Source organism: Salmo salar, chromosome ssa25 (assembly GCF_905237065.1).
Source record: "Salmo salar chromosome ssa25, Ssal_v3.1, whole genome shotgun sequence".
In the NCBI taxonomy this organism is placed as follows: Eukaryota; Metazoa; Chordata; class Actinopteri; order Salmoniformes; family Salmonidae; genus Salmo; species Salmo salar.
In genome coordinates this window covers 26736104-26750967 of record NC_059466.1, presented here as the reverse complement: position 1 = coordinate 26750967, position 14864 = coordinate 26736104, and the positions used below count along the sequence as shown (strand labels likewise).

The 14864-nt window shown below is 44.8% G+C and overlaps 1 protein-coding gene across 5 annotated transcripts in view; it reads left to right on the top strand.

Annotated features, from left to right (window-relative positions):
* The window catches only part of LOC106586460 (SEC14 domain and spectrin repeat-containing protein 1), a 35798-nt gene extending 22906 nt beyond the window's left edge, over nt 1-12892 (top strand). For 4 of the 5 annotated variants that reach the window (XM_014173801.2, XM_014173803.2, XM_014173804.2 and 1 more), the window contains exons 10-20: nt 948-1051; nt 1184-1294; nt 4734-4856; nt 6867-7061; nt 7413-7527; nt 9162-9321; nt 9508-9589; nt 9756-9878; nt 9986-10177; nt 10988-11118; nt 11401-12892. In XM_014173801.2, the coding sequence (XP_014029276.1) occupies nt 948-1051; nt 1184-1294; nt 4734-4856; nt 6867-7061; nt 7413-7527; nt 9162-9321; nt 9508-9589; nt 9756-9878; nt 9986-10177; nt 10988-11118; nt 11401-11647 (1583 nt within the window). In that variant the 3' untranslated portion in view covers nt 11648-12892. The remainder of the gene's footprint in view (nt 1-947; nt 1052-1183; nt 1295-4733; nt 4857-6866; nt 7062-7412; nt 7528-9161; nt 9322-9507; nt 9590-9755; nt 9879-9985; nt 10178-10987; nt 11119-11400) is intronic. The other variant, XM_014173805.2, reaches the window with a different exon arrangement.
* Nucleotides 12893-14864: the final 1972 nt, after the last annotated feature.

Below are 14864 nucleotides of genomic sequence, written 5' to 3'. Positions count from 1 at the left end.
TCTTCGCTCTGTCTCTGTCTCTCTCGCTCTCTCTCTCGCTCTGTCTCTCGCTCTGTCTCTCGCTCTGTCTCTCTCTCTGTCTCTCTCTCTCGCTCTGTCTCTGTCTGTCTGTCTCTCTCTCTCGCTCTGGCTGTCTGTCTGTCTGTCTGTCTGTCTGTCTCTCTCTCTCTCTCTCTCTGGCTGTCTCTGGCTGTCTGTCTCTCTCTCTCTCTCTCTGGCTGTCTCTCTGTCTGTCTCTCTCTCTCTCTCTGGCTGTCTCTCTTTGTCTCTCTCTCTCTCTCTGGCTGTCTCTCTTTGTCTCTCTCTCTCTCTGGCTGTCTCTCTTTGTCTCTCTCTCTCTCTGGCTGTCTCTCTTTGTCTCTCTCTGGCTGTCTCTCTCTGGCTGTCTCTCTCTCTCTCTCTCTCTCTCTCTCTCTCTCTCTCTGGCTGTCTCTCTCTCTCTCTCTCTCTCTCTCTCTCTCTGGCTGTCTCTCTCTCTCTCTCTCTCTCTGGCTGGCTGGCTCTCTCTCTCTGGCTGGCTGGCTGGCCTCTCTCTCTGGCTGGCTGGCTGGCTGTCTCTCTCTCTCTGGCTGGCTGGCTGGCTGTCTGGCTGGCTGTCTCTCTGTCTCTCTCGCTGGCTGTCTCTCTGGCTGGCTGTCTCTCTGTCTCTCTCGCTGGCTGTCTCTCTGTCTCTCTGGCTGGCTGTCTCTCTCTGTCTCTCTCTCTCTGGCTGGCTGTCTCTCTCTGTCTCTCTCTCTCTGGCTGGCTGTCTCTCTCTGTCTCTCTCTCTCTGGCTGGCTGTCTCTCTCTGTCTCTCTCTCTCTCTGGCTGTCTCTCTCTGTCTCTCTCTCTCTCTGGCTGTCTCTCTCTGTCTCTCTCTCTCTCTCTCTGGCTGTCTCTATCTCTGTCTCTCTGTCTCTCTCTCACACTACCATTCCCCCTATGACCATCTCCTCTCTCCCCTCCAGGCCATGAGTTGCTGTCAGAGCTGCAGCAGCGGAGGTTTAATGGGTCAGAGGGGGGTGGTGTGGCCTGGTCCCCCATGGATGACGAGCTACTGGCCCAGCCACAGGTACAATAGAATAACTGCATTGTTCCCAGAGGGAACTTCAGTTATGGCAAGTCGGATAAGATGTATAGTAAACATATAACATCAAAATTCACACAACATACAAATACTATACAAGAGAAACTATTATTTCAGGTCATGAAGCTGCTGGACTCCCTCAGGGAACAGTACACTAAGTACCAGGAGGTGTGTCGCCAACGCAGCAAACGATCCCAGCTGGAGGAGATACAGACCAAGGTCATGCAGGTACTGCACACACACTGGCCTATGATATCACAGTCTGCACACGAGCTGGTCACTGCACACACACTGCCCTATGATATCACAGTCTGCACACGAGCTGGTCACTGCCCTATGATATCACAGTCTGCGCACGAGCTGGTCACTGCACACACACTGCCCTATGATATCACAGTCTGCACACGAGCTGGTCACTGCCCTATGATATCACAGTCTGCACATGAGCTGGTCACTGCACACACACTGCCCTATGATATCGCACTCTGGATACACACTGAGCACACACACACACCAACATATTACACACACCCAAACACACTGCACTATGCCAACATCATCAACACCTGCCTAGTATCCTACACACACTGCCCTAATGGCACCAAAACACCAGCATGGTGAAATACTGATGCCAGGATTCAAACAAATGCAGATTACAGACATCGCACTGCCTTGACTTTAGCCCAATAACTTAAACAGCAGCAGCCTAGTGACCAGACGGAGAGACAAGTGAAGAATAAAGCTTCTCTTTTGCCCATTGTGTTCTTCACTTTGTCTCAGAGAGGTTTACAAGCTTCACACCCACAGGATTACATGAGGAGCGTTTCACCAGGAAGACCCAGTGGCTGTGAGACTCAGAGGCTAGTGTAGCCTTATTCAACATAACCTGATTTTCTTCTTCAAGCCAGACCCCGGTGATGAATTGTCGTAGCCCTTTACACTCGTCACCATAAACGGTTTGAACATGGACACTGATAAGCGTCTAAATTGGAACGCAGTGACTGTACAGTAACATGCTATACATGAGGTCAGAGGTCAGGGTCTCTGTTTCACAGCTCTGTTCGGGTTTTGACGACAGACATTCTGAACTTGAACACAACGCGCGCCAAGAAGCTGCCCTCATCCCTCCCGCTAATTGGGCAACTTTTTCAAATTTCTGTGAGGGAAGTACTGTAAATTACAAGGACTCTATGTATTTTGAAAGATGATAGGTTGAGGATTATAATAAATACCACTGATGTCATACAAGCAAGCCAAAAGTGCACCTCATGTTTCCTTATCATAAAACTTGTGTATACACTGAGTATACCAGACATTAGGAACACCTTCCTGATATTGAGTTGCCCTCAGAACAGACCCAATACATCGGGGCATGGACTCTACAAGGTGTCGAGAGCGTTCCACAGAGATGCTGGCCCATGTTGACTCCAAATTCTTCCCACAGTTACGTCAAGTTGGCTGGATATCCTTTGGGTGGTGGACCATTCTTGGTTACACACAGGAAACTGTTGAGCATAAAAGAAAACAGCAGCGTTACAGTTCTTGACACAAACCGGTGCGCCTGGCACTTACTACCAGACCCTGTTCAAAGGCACTTAAATCTATTGTCTTGCCAATTCACCCTCTGAATGGCACACAGACACAATCCATGTCTCAATTGTATCAAGGCTTAAAAATCCTTCTTCATCCCATCTCCTCCCCTTCATCTACACTGATTTTGAAGTGGATTTAACAAGTGACATCAATAAGGGATCATAGCTTTCACCTGGATTCACCTGGTCAGTCTGTCATAGAAAGAGCAGGTGTTCTTAATGTTTTGTACACTCAGTTATACAAAATCACTATGTTTGATGTCCAGTTACAAGATGACATGGCGTTATACCCAGGGTTGTCCTGAACAGAATGAGCCTGTTTGTTGTTTTGGGTAGAGAACCACGCATCAGAATGCACTCATGACTCCATTCTATGTACACCAAAATGACCATCTGCTTCTCTGAATTGCCTTGTGAAAGCCTAACACTGTAAGATCCTATTTTATAATTTAGCTAGTCATGTTGGCAATAGAATAAGCTTTCCAATTATGCCCACCTGACCCCGATTGCGATTTATGATGGACCGTTCTTGGGTATTGCATAAACATCAACAGTAATTGTGTAAAGGTGGGGATGCAGGGCTGTGTGTTCCTCAATGGCACGAGAGCTCAAAAAAGCACCTCATATTGGAGTTAAAAAAAGTGCATTGAAATGACTTAGGAACTGTGCACACTTTGGAGAGGTGTATGGCCACTTTGGAACACCAGTTAGACCTCTCACTCAAACGCTTGTAATTTTTTTGATGCACCTAGCCGATGCACCTGGATACATTCATGTAAAATGCACATAAAATCAACAGTGTAATGTTTGGATTAAGTCTTGTTAGGTGAACTGTTGTGTCCTCACCTTCAGTCTAATAATTGTCCCATATCTAGTGGGCCCTGGTCAAAAGTAGTGCACTATATAGGGAAAAGCTAGTGATTTGAGACAAAGCCAGGATGAGCAGTCAGCACACATGGCTACATCTCAGCACACTTCCTCTTTGGCAGCTGGCACTACCTCATTTCCTGTCTGTAACCATGAAGGGAAAATGCCTTTTCTCCCATTGGCCGATAGATTTAACTCTACTTTAGCATCTAAAACAGTGGTTCTCTGTACTCCGTCATGTGCAACTGATCATTTGGCCTATGTTCTTATTATTCTTCCCATATAGGCTACCACCTGTCGATTTGCCTGATACCATTAGGGCTACTAGTGTCCCAGGCTGAGAACCGCTGATCTAAAGATGTCAGCATTTTGAATGTTTTCCAGTGCGAAAGGAAGTTATAAGGAAGTGAACAGATCCATAGATATGATGTGATGTGTTCCATGGAATGGATGGATTCTATTTTAGATTCTAACGGAATGAGCAGTCTGTTGCTATGGGGATGAAGATGTTGTTCAGTAAGATGGATTAGTTTGGCTAGGGGGGGTTTGGCCTAGTTCTTATCTGCTGGGAGTAGAGATGTAGTGCTGTGTAGCGAGCGGGGGAGTAGTTTGTAAGCTGTATTTCTCCGAGCTATATAGGAGACAGGCGGGAGAATTGCTTAGCAAGGCTAAAGGATGATGCCGAAAACCTCTCTGTCATACTCAACACACTGAACCATTTTATCATCCCCTTTTCAAAGTTCAGTGGATTCTAACACCTCTTCTTGATCCTCCTTAAATAATGCTGTATTTGAACCAGATGTTGAATTAGATTTATCATGTTATCCTTATCTTGTCTTGGGATGTCAGTTTCAAGTAGACACACACAGAAAACATTAGTACAATATATCGTGAACAATATTTACTTTATAGGTAACTTGGCATAATATATTGCTATGCTGACACATGGTACACTGTTTTAACAATGAGCCTCATTTATACAACAATTTAAATTCCAATACATGCTTTATATGTGTTGTAACCTGCTAGCTTTTATGTAGTGTTACCCGATTGAAACCCACACTGATTAAACATTTTTCCAACCAATTAGGGACCTCTGATAACTGGAAGGTATTTCATTGGTCGGCCTGGGGGAAGTGATGAAGCATTTATCAATGATTGTGTCCAATCATTTGTTAATGGGGTCTCTCTTTCTTGTTGCTATGCAGGTTGTGAATTGGCTGGAGGGGCCTGGCACAGAGCAGCTCCGAACACAGTGGGGGATCGGAGATTCTATCAGGGCCTCCCAGGCCCTACAGCAGAAACACGAGGAGATGGAAAGCCAACACAGCGTAAGGACAGAATAAAACACACTACAGACGCAACACAACATAATACAATACCACACAACTCAAGACACATAGTTGGCCAGAAGAGACAACCAATCCATACAGCAGAAACACAAGGAGATAGAGAGCAAACACAGCGTAAGGACACCACAGACACGATAACACCACAGACACAGCTCTTGTTACACCACTCAGTGTTCATACTCACTCACAGAGATAGATAGCTGCTAGTTCTCGCACTCTGCAGTAGAAGTACATGTCTGGAGTGTCTTGAAGATCCCAATAATTAGGTCACTGAATATGATTATGGATTTAGATTGTTAGGATGAATGTGTTAGCTGCCAGGAGACTGTAGGGAAGGCACTAGGCAGAAGACATGCTGTTCTGTAACTGCTCTTCATAGATCAGTACTCTCTGGGCTGAGAAGCAGGGGCAAAGCGGTACTAGACTAAAACTATGGATTATAACTGATGTAGGTAAACCATTGTAAATAAGGTACAATGTTCACATCTGGAAAAGGCTTGTGTGATTTCACTAACAAAACAACAGCTGGCATTAGTATTTTCCTGCTCAATCACCAGAGTCAGTCCAGGCCAGGAAGTGACTGCAGCAGCAACAGCTGTGGGGTGTAACTAATGTCTCTCCTGGCTGGGTTTATATCAAAGACCCTGATGAATCATTGCTCTGGGCTGGAGCGTGCCCTGTTGACCGGAACAGAGAAAGCTGGCCAGGGTGAATGGAAGGCTAAAGCCAGAGCGAGGTCAAAGCTAAGATTGACGATTAGGCTAGAGACACCCACACCGGCAGAGAGCGAGACACCCACACCGGCAGAGAGCGCGACACCCACACCGGCAGAGAGCGCGACACCCACACCGGCAGAGAGCGCGACACCCACACCGGCAGAGAGCGCGACACCCACACCGGCAGAGAGCGCGACACCCACACCGGCAGAGAGCGCGACAGCCTTGTTGTGGTGTTATATCCCACAGCCTTCAGCAGATGGCGCTATTGATCTGAAATGTTAAGTGTTCTCTAAGTAATAATGACAGTACAAAAGCATTCAACTCAATTACTGTACACAGTAGGTCTGAACTGTACATTAACAGCTTTGATACAGAAACAATTTGTATTGTTGGTATACAGTATTAGCCCAACCTTCTGTGTTTGCTGGTATGAATTGTGACTCCACAAATAAGTTCCCTCACAGGGAAATAGGTTATTTGTTTTGTAGTGTCTGACTTCTGCTCTGTAATAACGCATGTGTTATTGGTTGTGTATATACAGGATTGCTTGCTGTGTATGATAATGTGTTATTGGTTGTGTATATACAGGATTGCTTGCTGTGTATGATAATGTGTTATTGGTTGTGTATATACAGGATTGCTTGCTGTGTATGATAATGTGTTATTGGTTGTGTATATACAGGATTGTTGCTGTGTATGATAATGTGTTATTGGTTGTGTATATACAGGATTGCTTGCTGTGTATGATAATGTGTTATTGGTTGTGTATATACAGGATTGCTTGCTGTGTATGATAATGTGTTATTGGTTGTGTATCCACAGGAGTGGTTTGCGGCGTAATAATGTGTGTGTTATTGGTTGTGTATCCACAGGAGTGGTTTGCGGCGTAATAATGTGTGTGTTATTGGTTGTGTATCCACAGGAGTGGTTTGCGGTGTAATAATGTGTGTGTTATTGGTTGTGTATCCACAGGAGTGGTTTGCGGCGTAATAATGTGTGTGTTATTGGTTGTGTATCCACAGGAGTGGTTTGCGGCGTAATAATGTGTGTGTTATTGGTTGTGTATCCACAGGAGTGGTTTGCGGCGTAATAATGTGTGTGTTATTGGTTGTGTATCCACAGGAGTGGTTTGCGGTGTAATAATGTGTGTGTTATTGGTTGTGTATCCACAGGAGTGGTTTGCGGCGTAATAATGTGTGTTATTGGTTGTGTATCTACAGGAGTGGTTTGCGGTGTAATAATGTGTGTGTTATTGGTTGTGTATCCACAGGAGTGGTTTGCGGTGTACGTGGAGCTGAACCAGCAGATAGCAGCGTTGCTGAGTGCTGGAGACGAGGAGGACCTAGTGGAGCTGAAGGGTCTACAGCAGCAGCTCAGTGATGTCTGTTACAGACAGGCCAGCCAACTGGAGTCCAGGCAGAACGTACTGCAGTCAGCACACGAGTTCCACGGCACCGCACAGGATGTACGTTTCATGGATTCATTCATTGATTGATTGAATTTATTTGATAATAGCAAAATACCTATACAACCAAGAACAAGAGTGACAGTGATTCTCACTCTAAATCACCAAGTCAGTACCCTTGGCATTTGTGTACTGTAGATCGATATGTGAAAGCAATATGGCAACAATCAGATGGCAAGATGGAGCTACCACCACCCATATTGCTTACACTTATCAAGTCCTCCAATCTACATAAGGGCCTAGGGGTGAAGGAGTGGGGGTTGATTTGAGATTGTCATAATAATATAGACTAACTGTATGGGCTACAGCTTTGTGCTGCCTTTGTACTAACGCCCCAGTTTACCCTCCCAGCTGTCCCAGCAACTGGATGGTCTACTGGGCATGCTCTGTGCAGACGTGGTCCCCACTGACGGGGCTGCCATCCAACAAACACTCAAACACCTCGAGGAGAAACTCAAGAGTGTTGGTAAGCACAATTCTATTATATTCTATTACTATTCATTTATCGTTCTTTTTAAAAGGAACAAACTCTGTCTTATTTACAGTTGAATTCGGAAGTTTACATACACCTTAGCCAAATACATTTAAACTCAGTTTTTCACAATTCCTGACATTTAATCCTAGTAAAAATTCCCTGTCTTAGGTCAGTTAGGATCACCACTTTATTTTAAGAATGTGAAATGTCAGAATAATAGTAGAGTGATTTATTTCAGCTTTTATTTCTTTCATCACATTCCCAGTGGGTCAGAAATGTACGTACACTCAATTAGTATTTGGTAGCATTGCCTTTAAATTGTTTAACTTGGGTCAAACGTTTCGGGTAGCCTTCCACAAGCTTCCCACAATAAGTTGGGTGAATTTTGGCCCATTCCTCCTGACAGAGCTGGTGTAACTGAGTCAGTTGTCCACACATTTTCTATAGGATTGAGGTAAGGACTTTGTGATGGCAACTCAAATACCCTTGATTTTGTTGTCCTTAAGCCATTTTGCCACAACTTTGGAAGTATGCTTGGGGTCATTGTCCATTTGGAAGACACATTTGCGACCAAGGTTTAACTTCCTGACTGATGTCTTGAGATGTTGCTTTAATATATCCATATAATTTTCCTTCCTCATGATGCCATCTATTTTGTGAAGTGCACCAGTTCCTCATGCAGCAAAGCACCCTCACAACATGATGCTGCCACCCCCGTGCTTCACGGTTGGGATGGTGTTCTTTGGCTTGCAAACGTCCCCTTTTTTCCTCCAAACATAACGATGGCCATTATGGCCAAACAGTTCTATTTTTGTTTCATCAGACCAGAGGACATTTCTCCAAAAAGCACAATCTTTGTCCCCACTTTTGTACCTGTTTCCTCCAGCATTTTCACAAGGTCCTTTGCTGTTGTTCTGGGATTGATTTGCACTTTTCGCACCAAAGTACGTTCATCTCTAGGAGACAGAACGCGTCTCCTTCCTGAGCGGTATGACAGCTGCATGGTCCCGTGGTGTTTATACTTGCGTACTATTGTTTGTTCAGATGAACGTGGTACCTTCAGGCGTTTGGAAATTGCTCCCAAGGATGAACCAGACTTGTGGAGGTCTAAACATTTTTTTTTTTTGAGGTCTTGGCTGTTTTCTTTTGATTTTCCCATGATGTCAAGCAAAGAGGCACTGAGTTTGAAGGTAGACCTTGAAATACATCCACAGGTACACCTCCAATTGACTCAAATTATGTCAATTAGCCTATCAGAAGCTTCTAAAGCCATGACATCATTTTCTGGAATTTTCCACGCTGTTTAAAGGCACAGTCAACTTAGTGTATGTAAACTCCTGATCCACTGGAATTGTGATACAGTGAATTATAAGTGAAATAATCTGTCTGTAAACAATTGTTGGAAAAATGACTTGTCATGCACTAACCGACAAACTATCGTTTGTTAACAAGACATTTGTGGTTGAAAAACGAGTTTTAATGACTCCAACCTAAGTGTATGTGAACTTCCGACTTCAACTGTAGATGGATAACTGCAAGAATAAGGTTTGGTTAGAATATTTATAATTATCAGTAGTGTTAGTTTGGTTATTGAGGAATATTCTCTGCTGTGATGCTCTGTCCAGAGGGATCCCTGGCAGGCCTGAGGGAGAAAGGTCAGGTCGTGATGGATCAGATGTCCAACCAGACAACCTGGTCCTATGGGAAGGACGTGCCCATTGAGAACAAAGAAAACATTGATCATATCCAAGGAGTTATGGAGGACATGCAACTCCGGAAACAAAGGTTTGCCCAGATGTATTTTTTCCTGAGCGTTCAGGGCTGCAGCTGCTCCAGATAATGCTGAAGTTGTTTACAAAGCTTCCACGAGTCAGACAATTTCTGGAATATCATAGAATTTTGGCCGTTGCCATGGATATTGACATGGGAATGACCATAGTCATGTTTTAAGAGTGTTTTGGTTCTGTCTAGATGTGAAGACATGGTGGATGTGAGGAGACTGAAGATGCTTCAGATGGTCCAGCTTTTCAAGTGTGAGGAAGATGCATCACAGGTCAGTCTATGGGCCTTCCCTTCATCATCTCTGTCAGTCTATTTGTTAGTTTAATCTTTGGTTCTGGGTTGCATATTTGAACATGTCACTGTGTTGTATTGTTATTATTGACATATTGTTTTTGTTGTTAAGACCTTGTAAACCTCATACCTGTGTTGATTCTCAGGCGGTGGAGTGGCTTGGTGAGCTGCTGGATGCTCTCCTGAAGACCCACATCAGGCTCGGGGACGATGCACAGGAAACCAAAGCGCTGCTGGAGAAACACAAGAAATTTGTGGATGTTGCACAGGTACTGATCTCTCGTGGCAAGCTGTTGACATACATGTACAGAACACAACCCTGAACACATTACCACAACCCTGATCATCTCCCTCTCTCTCTCTCTGTGTGTTTCAGAGCACCTATGACTACGGCCGTCAGCTGCTTCAGGCGACGGTGGTGTTGTGTCAGTCTCTACGTTGCACCACGCGCTCCTCTGGTGACACCCTGCCACACCTCAACCGGGTCTGGAAACAGTTCACTGTCACCTCTGAGGAGAGGGTCCATCGGCTGGAAATGGCATGCTCTTTCCACACCGCAGCTGAGAAGGTGGGTGGAGAATGGACAATAGTTACTGTGTGAAGAATGAGACGCCAAGAAAATTATTTTTCCCTGCCTATGGAAAACCTACGGGTTGTGAGGTTTCATGACAGAAGGTAGTGATGACAGGCAACACTCAAGCCAACATTTTAGGTAAACAATTAGCAACTAAACTCCAGAGCCTCTTTAATGATCAGTGTTGTAGTGAGTCCAGTCTCGAGACCAAATATTGAGTGTCTCGGTCTTGTCTCTGTGTTGGACACATTTTTACTCAGTCTTTGACTCGTCTCGGACAATGAGGACTCGTAATTTCTTCCCGAGAGCAGCAGAGTAAAAGACTCCTAATTATCTGCTCCCATTCAGTCAGCCATAAAACCACTTTGCCAGGCCAAACCACCACACTCCTTTCATGACACTGTCTTATTATCACCTATTGAAACCTGGTCTTCCTACTTTACTGGTAACATTACATTATTATCACCTATTGAAACCTGGTCTTCCTACTTTACTGGTAACATTACTGTCCTTTACTTTCATTGAAAAATATCCAGAAACTTTGTTGCGCTCATCGGAATTTCCTTCGATTCGCTGGTAGGGAAGAGTGGGGGAAATTGTTTGAAAGTTGCGCTCACTAGGCTAATATTAAGGGGAGACTGGGGAAGTTGTAACATATTTTGTATTTTTATCTATTATAGACCTGTTTGGGTTAGTGATATTTTGGCTCTCTGTTTGTGGCTCTCCGTTTTCACCATTTTGAATGTCTAAAGAATCCATATGTTGTTCTGAAATATGAACACAACACTGTCTTCTCCATCCCAGGTGCTGGTCCAAGCCAGCCCAGAGCAGGGTGATCTCCCAGTGGAGGTGGAGCAGGAGACCTATGAGGAGGTGGAGACGGTGGGGAAGGCTCTACTGGACAGACTCACTGTCCCTGTTATATTCCCAGATGGGTAAGAAACAGACGACCGGTCACACTAAAACCTGCATGACTTTAGTGACTCCCTGAAACTTGTCATGGTGCGGGTTAACGTCAATGCTGGTAAAGTTATTTCCAATTTACTCAAGTACCAAACTTAATTTACACTGCCAACTGATGTTATCCATCCACTATAACCATTTATCAACGTCATAGATTGTACATGAAGATGTTTGAAGATCTAATGATGCATGCCACTAAGAGGAGAGCTGATGCCTTGTTGTTGATTCCTTCCCGCCGCTATGTTCCCCTTTAGGAGTGAGCAGTACTTCGGCAGCCCAGGAGACATGGCGTCCTCTGCTGTACACATCCGGGACAAGATGAAGCTGGTGGAGGGCAGGAAACTGACTCTGCACGAGGAAGATGAAGAAGACGTTGAGCAGCTACAGTATGATCAGATACATGACCAGGACAAAGAACTACAAGATGACCAGGAACTACAAGAAGTGGACAAAGAACTACTAGATGGAGAGGAACTGGAACTGGACACTCAGAAAAGCTAATGGAGCACCTTCAACAGCTAACCTAGTCCCAGATCAGTTTGTGCTGTCTTGACAAATCCTATGGCCATTGGCGTGACAATCATAGGAGTTTACAAGACAGCATAAACAGATCTGGGACCAGGCTACAGAACAGCAGCAGCCAGCAGTCCACCAGAGATTCAGGACAGGAAAGAACACCTCTGACCTTTGTCATCATGTCAACACAGCGCCTGACCATCACGTGCTCCAGAACTATCCTGTCAATCACCCGGTGTGACTGCATTCCTTCCGTCTGTTGTACTCTGCCTCGCCAAGCCATATTAACTTACTAAGAGCAGTTAAAGATAGAATATGCTTCTGAGATCAAATTACATTGCTTACCGCACATGACATGGAGATGAAGGGAGGAAACGAAAATGAAGAGGCTGAACTGAAATGGACTATTTCCCTTAAAGCTTTACCTTGCCTGTCGCTCTTAAGTCGCATTCACACTGCACGTAGCCCAGGGCTAGTTCTCAACCAGGGTTAAGGTTTGCCCTGGGCTAAGAACATGTAGTGTGAAAAGCGCTTAAGACTGTTGACTCAAGCTTTTACATGGTGCTACTAAACCTTCTAGAATGTACAGGAAGCAAAGCACCATCTATCTCTCCTTTTACCTTACAGGTGCTGTAGAGTTTCTAGGCCGTTCTCTTTGTCAAACTGCCTTGTTTGACTATAAGCAATGTATTTTATATTTTCCCACTGTTGTTTTTCTTCCCCCGCAATACCTTCACGTGTAAAAAGATGTGCCAGCAATGTAAATTCATTCTGAAGGCGTTTGAATAAGGCACTAACTGCCCAGCCAACTGTTTCCGGTGTAGACAAACTGTTGTATATTGCGCAGATGGATGGGTGCAGTCAACCAGCTTTTAAGACATTTAGGCTGTGTTACTTGTATGCATCAAGGTACAATGTAAAATCAGAGCTTTGTTATAAACCTAGATTAGAGTGGTAGATCCAGGGCTTTGTTTTTATTAATAAAATGTGATTTGAGAATTATGCTTCATCTCTTCATAGTTGTCATTCTAATGTATACATAAAGTACATACGCCTTTTGCATTGTGAGGCATGCTATTGAAATATGAATTCTATATTTATTTTGTTTTGTATATTGGTATTTTACATATCAGTGAAAGTCATAATGCTTGTTGTTTTTAGGTTTGCGAGGCTAATCATGCATTTCTTAAATTGTGGTCCTGCGAAATAAACAAGCAAACATTTGAAAGATTTCTTGGAGAGAATGTAATTATTTGACCATTGTCTTGTAAGACTATGCTTAAAACATGGCAGTGTTGTCTTCTACACATACAGTACACAAGATATGACGTCATGCTTAACATTTTATTTTACACAAAGGCTTATTTTACAGAATAACTTAACTTTACCAGTTGTCAGATTGAGTGGGATATTTGAGGGCTTTCAAAAAAGCTGCCATGCATTCACAAATCTTCAAGGTGTGTGTAGTCAGTGCAGTAGCAGTATGAGAATGGGCAAAATTCAAACTCATTAATAATTATTGCATCATTTATCCCATGATGACAGCACTCCCACCCCCGCTCTCTTATCCTCACCTCACCTCTGCCTTCAATCCCAGTCTGTACATAGAAGAATCCAACATGATTACAAAACTGCAGACTGGGAAACCACAATTACCAAAGCTCTTGTTCTGCCCCCCTATGCCTGGACCAGAGGCCGTCCTGATGGGCCAAATCCTTGTCATAGCCAGTGGTCTCCATGAAGTCTGTGCATGGTGCTCCATTACTCCTAATCCACCAGAAAAGGGAGCTGAGGAGAGAATTCATGATAACAAGGCCAACTGAGGTAAAACACAGAGTAAACCAACTACAAATAAGAATGTAAATGAAGAAAGAGGGAGGTAGAAAACAGGACACATTTTACTCAGACCTAAACAACGCTCCCGAGCCCAGAACATTCTGGCAGAAAATCCACCAACTCAATGGGAAGAAAAGCAACAGCAAGGTCACAAAACTAAAATAACAAGGGAAAATAGTGGAGGACAGGGAGAAGGCCAATGTTCTTGAAGACCATCTGAAAAACATCCACTCTTGCCCTGGTGGCCCCCTGTTTGACCCTGAGTGGAAGACCATCATTGACCGTCAGGTTTTTATCCCCACCCTCGACACCAGTCACCCCCTCATCACTCCTGTCACTGTCACAGAGCTGCAAGAGCACATCAAGAAACTGAAGATCAAGGCACCAGGGGAGGACACTATCGACAATCGACTCATCAAGGAGGCCTCCCCTGAGTTCCACTACCAGCTCTGTGACCTCTGCACCCTCTGTCTGCACACTGCACATTTCCCCAAGCCCTGGAAGTCGGCGGTTGTCACAATGATCCCCAAGCCAGGTAAGGACCCTCACCAGCCAGCCAACTAAAGGCCCATCAACCTCTTGAAGCTGCTGGAGAGGGTCCTGGCTAGCCGGCTCCAGAGGCACTTCGACAACATCGGAGCACTCAGAGTACATCAGGCCAGCTTCAAGAAGAAGAGATCAACATCCTGAGCCTGGCCGAAGCTGTACAAAGCGGGTTCAACAAAAAAAGAGGTGGCGGTGGCTGTCTTCTTGGACAGTGAAAAGGCATTCGATAAGGTGTGGCACAATGGGCTCATCTATAGGCTATCAGATACAAACCTGAAACTCCCCACTCAGATGGTCACTCTTTTAAATAGCTTTTTAAATCAGCGGGAGATTGCATGGGAGTAGGAGAAGCGACATCATCCAGGTTCTCTCCAGAGGCGGGAGTACCCCAAGGCTCCACCCTCAGCTCTCTATTGTTTTTAATGTACATCTGTGATATTTATTACCCCCACCCAAGAGAGGGACATGTGGCCCAGTTTACAGACAATCTCTGTTATTGGGCCTCCTCTGAGAACTTTGCCCATGCAGGAAAAAAGCTACAGAAGTGCATAACAGAGATCACGAACTTGGCAAATCTGTGGCGGGGCAAGCTTAACCCCCTGAAAACCAACTGCATCCCCTTCTCCAGGCGCCCCAAAAGGACTAAGCAAGTGGACCTTAAACTGTATGGACAGGCACTCTAGACGACCCCAACGGCCAAGTTCTTTGGGGTCACATTCCAAGAAAACATGTCCTGGCGTGCCCACAGACTGCCTGGAGAAGGAGGGAAGGAAGCGCCTGAACCACCTGAGGGTACTCTGTAAAAGAAAAGGAGGAGCCT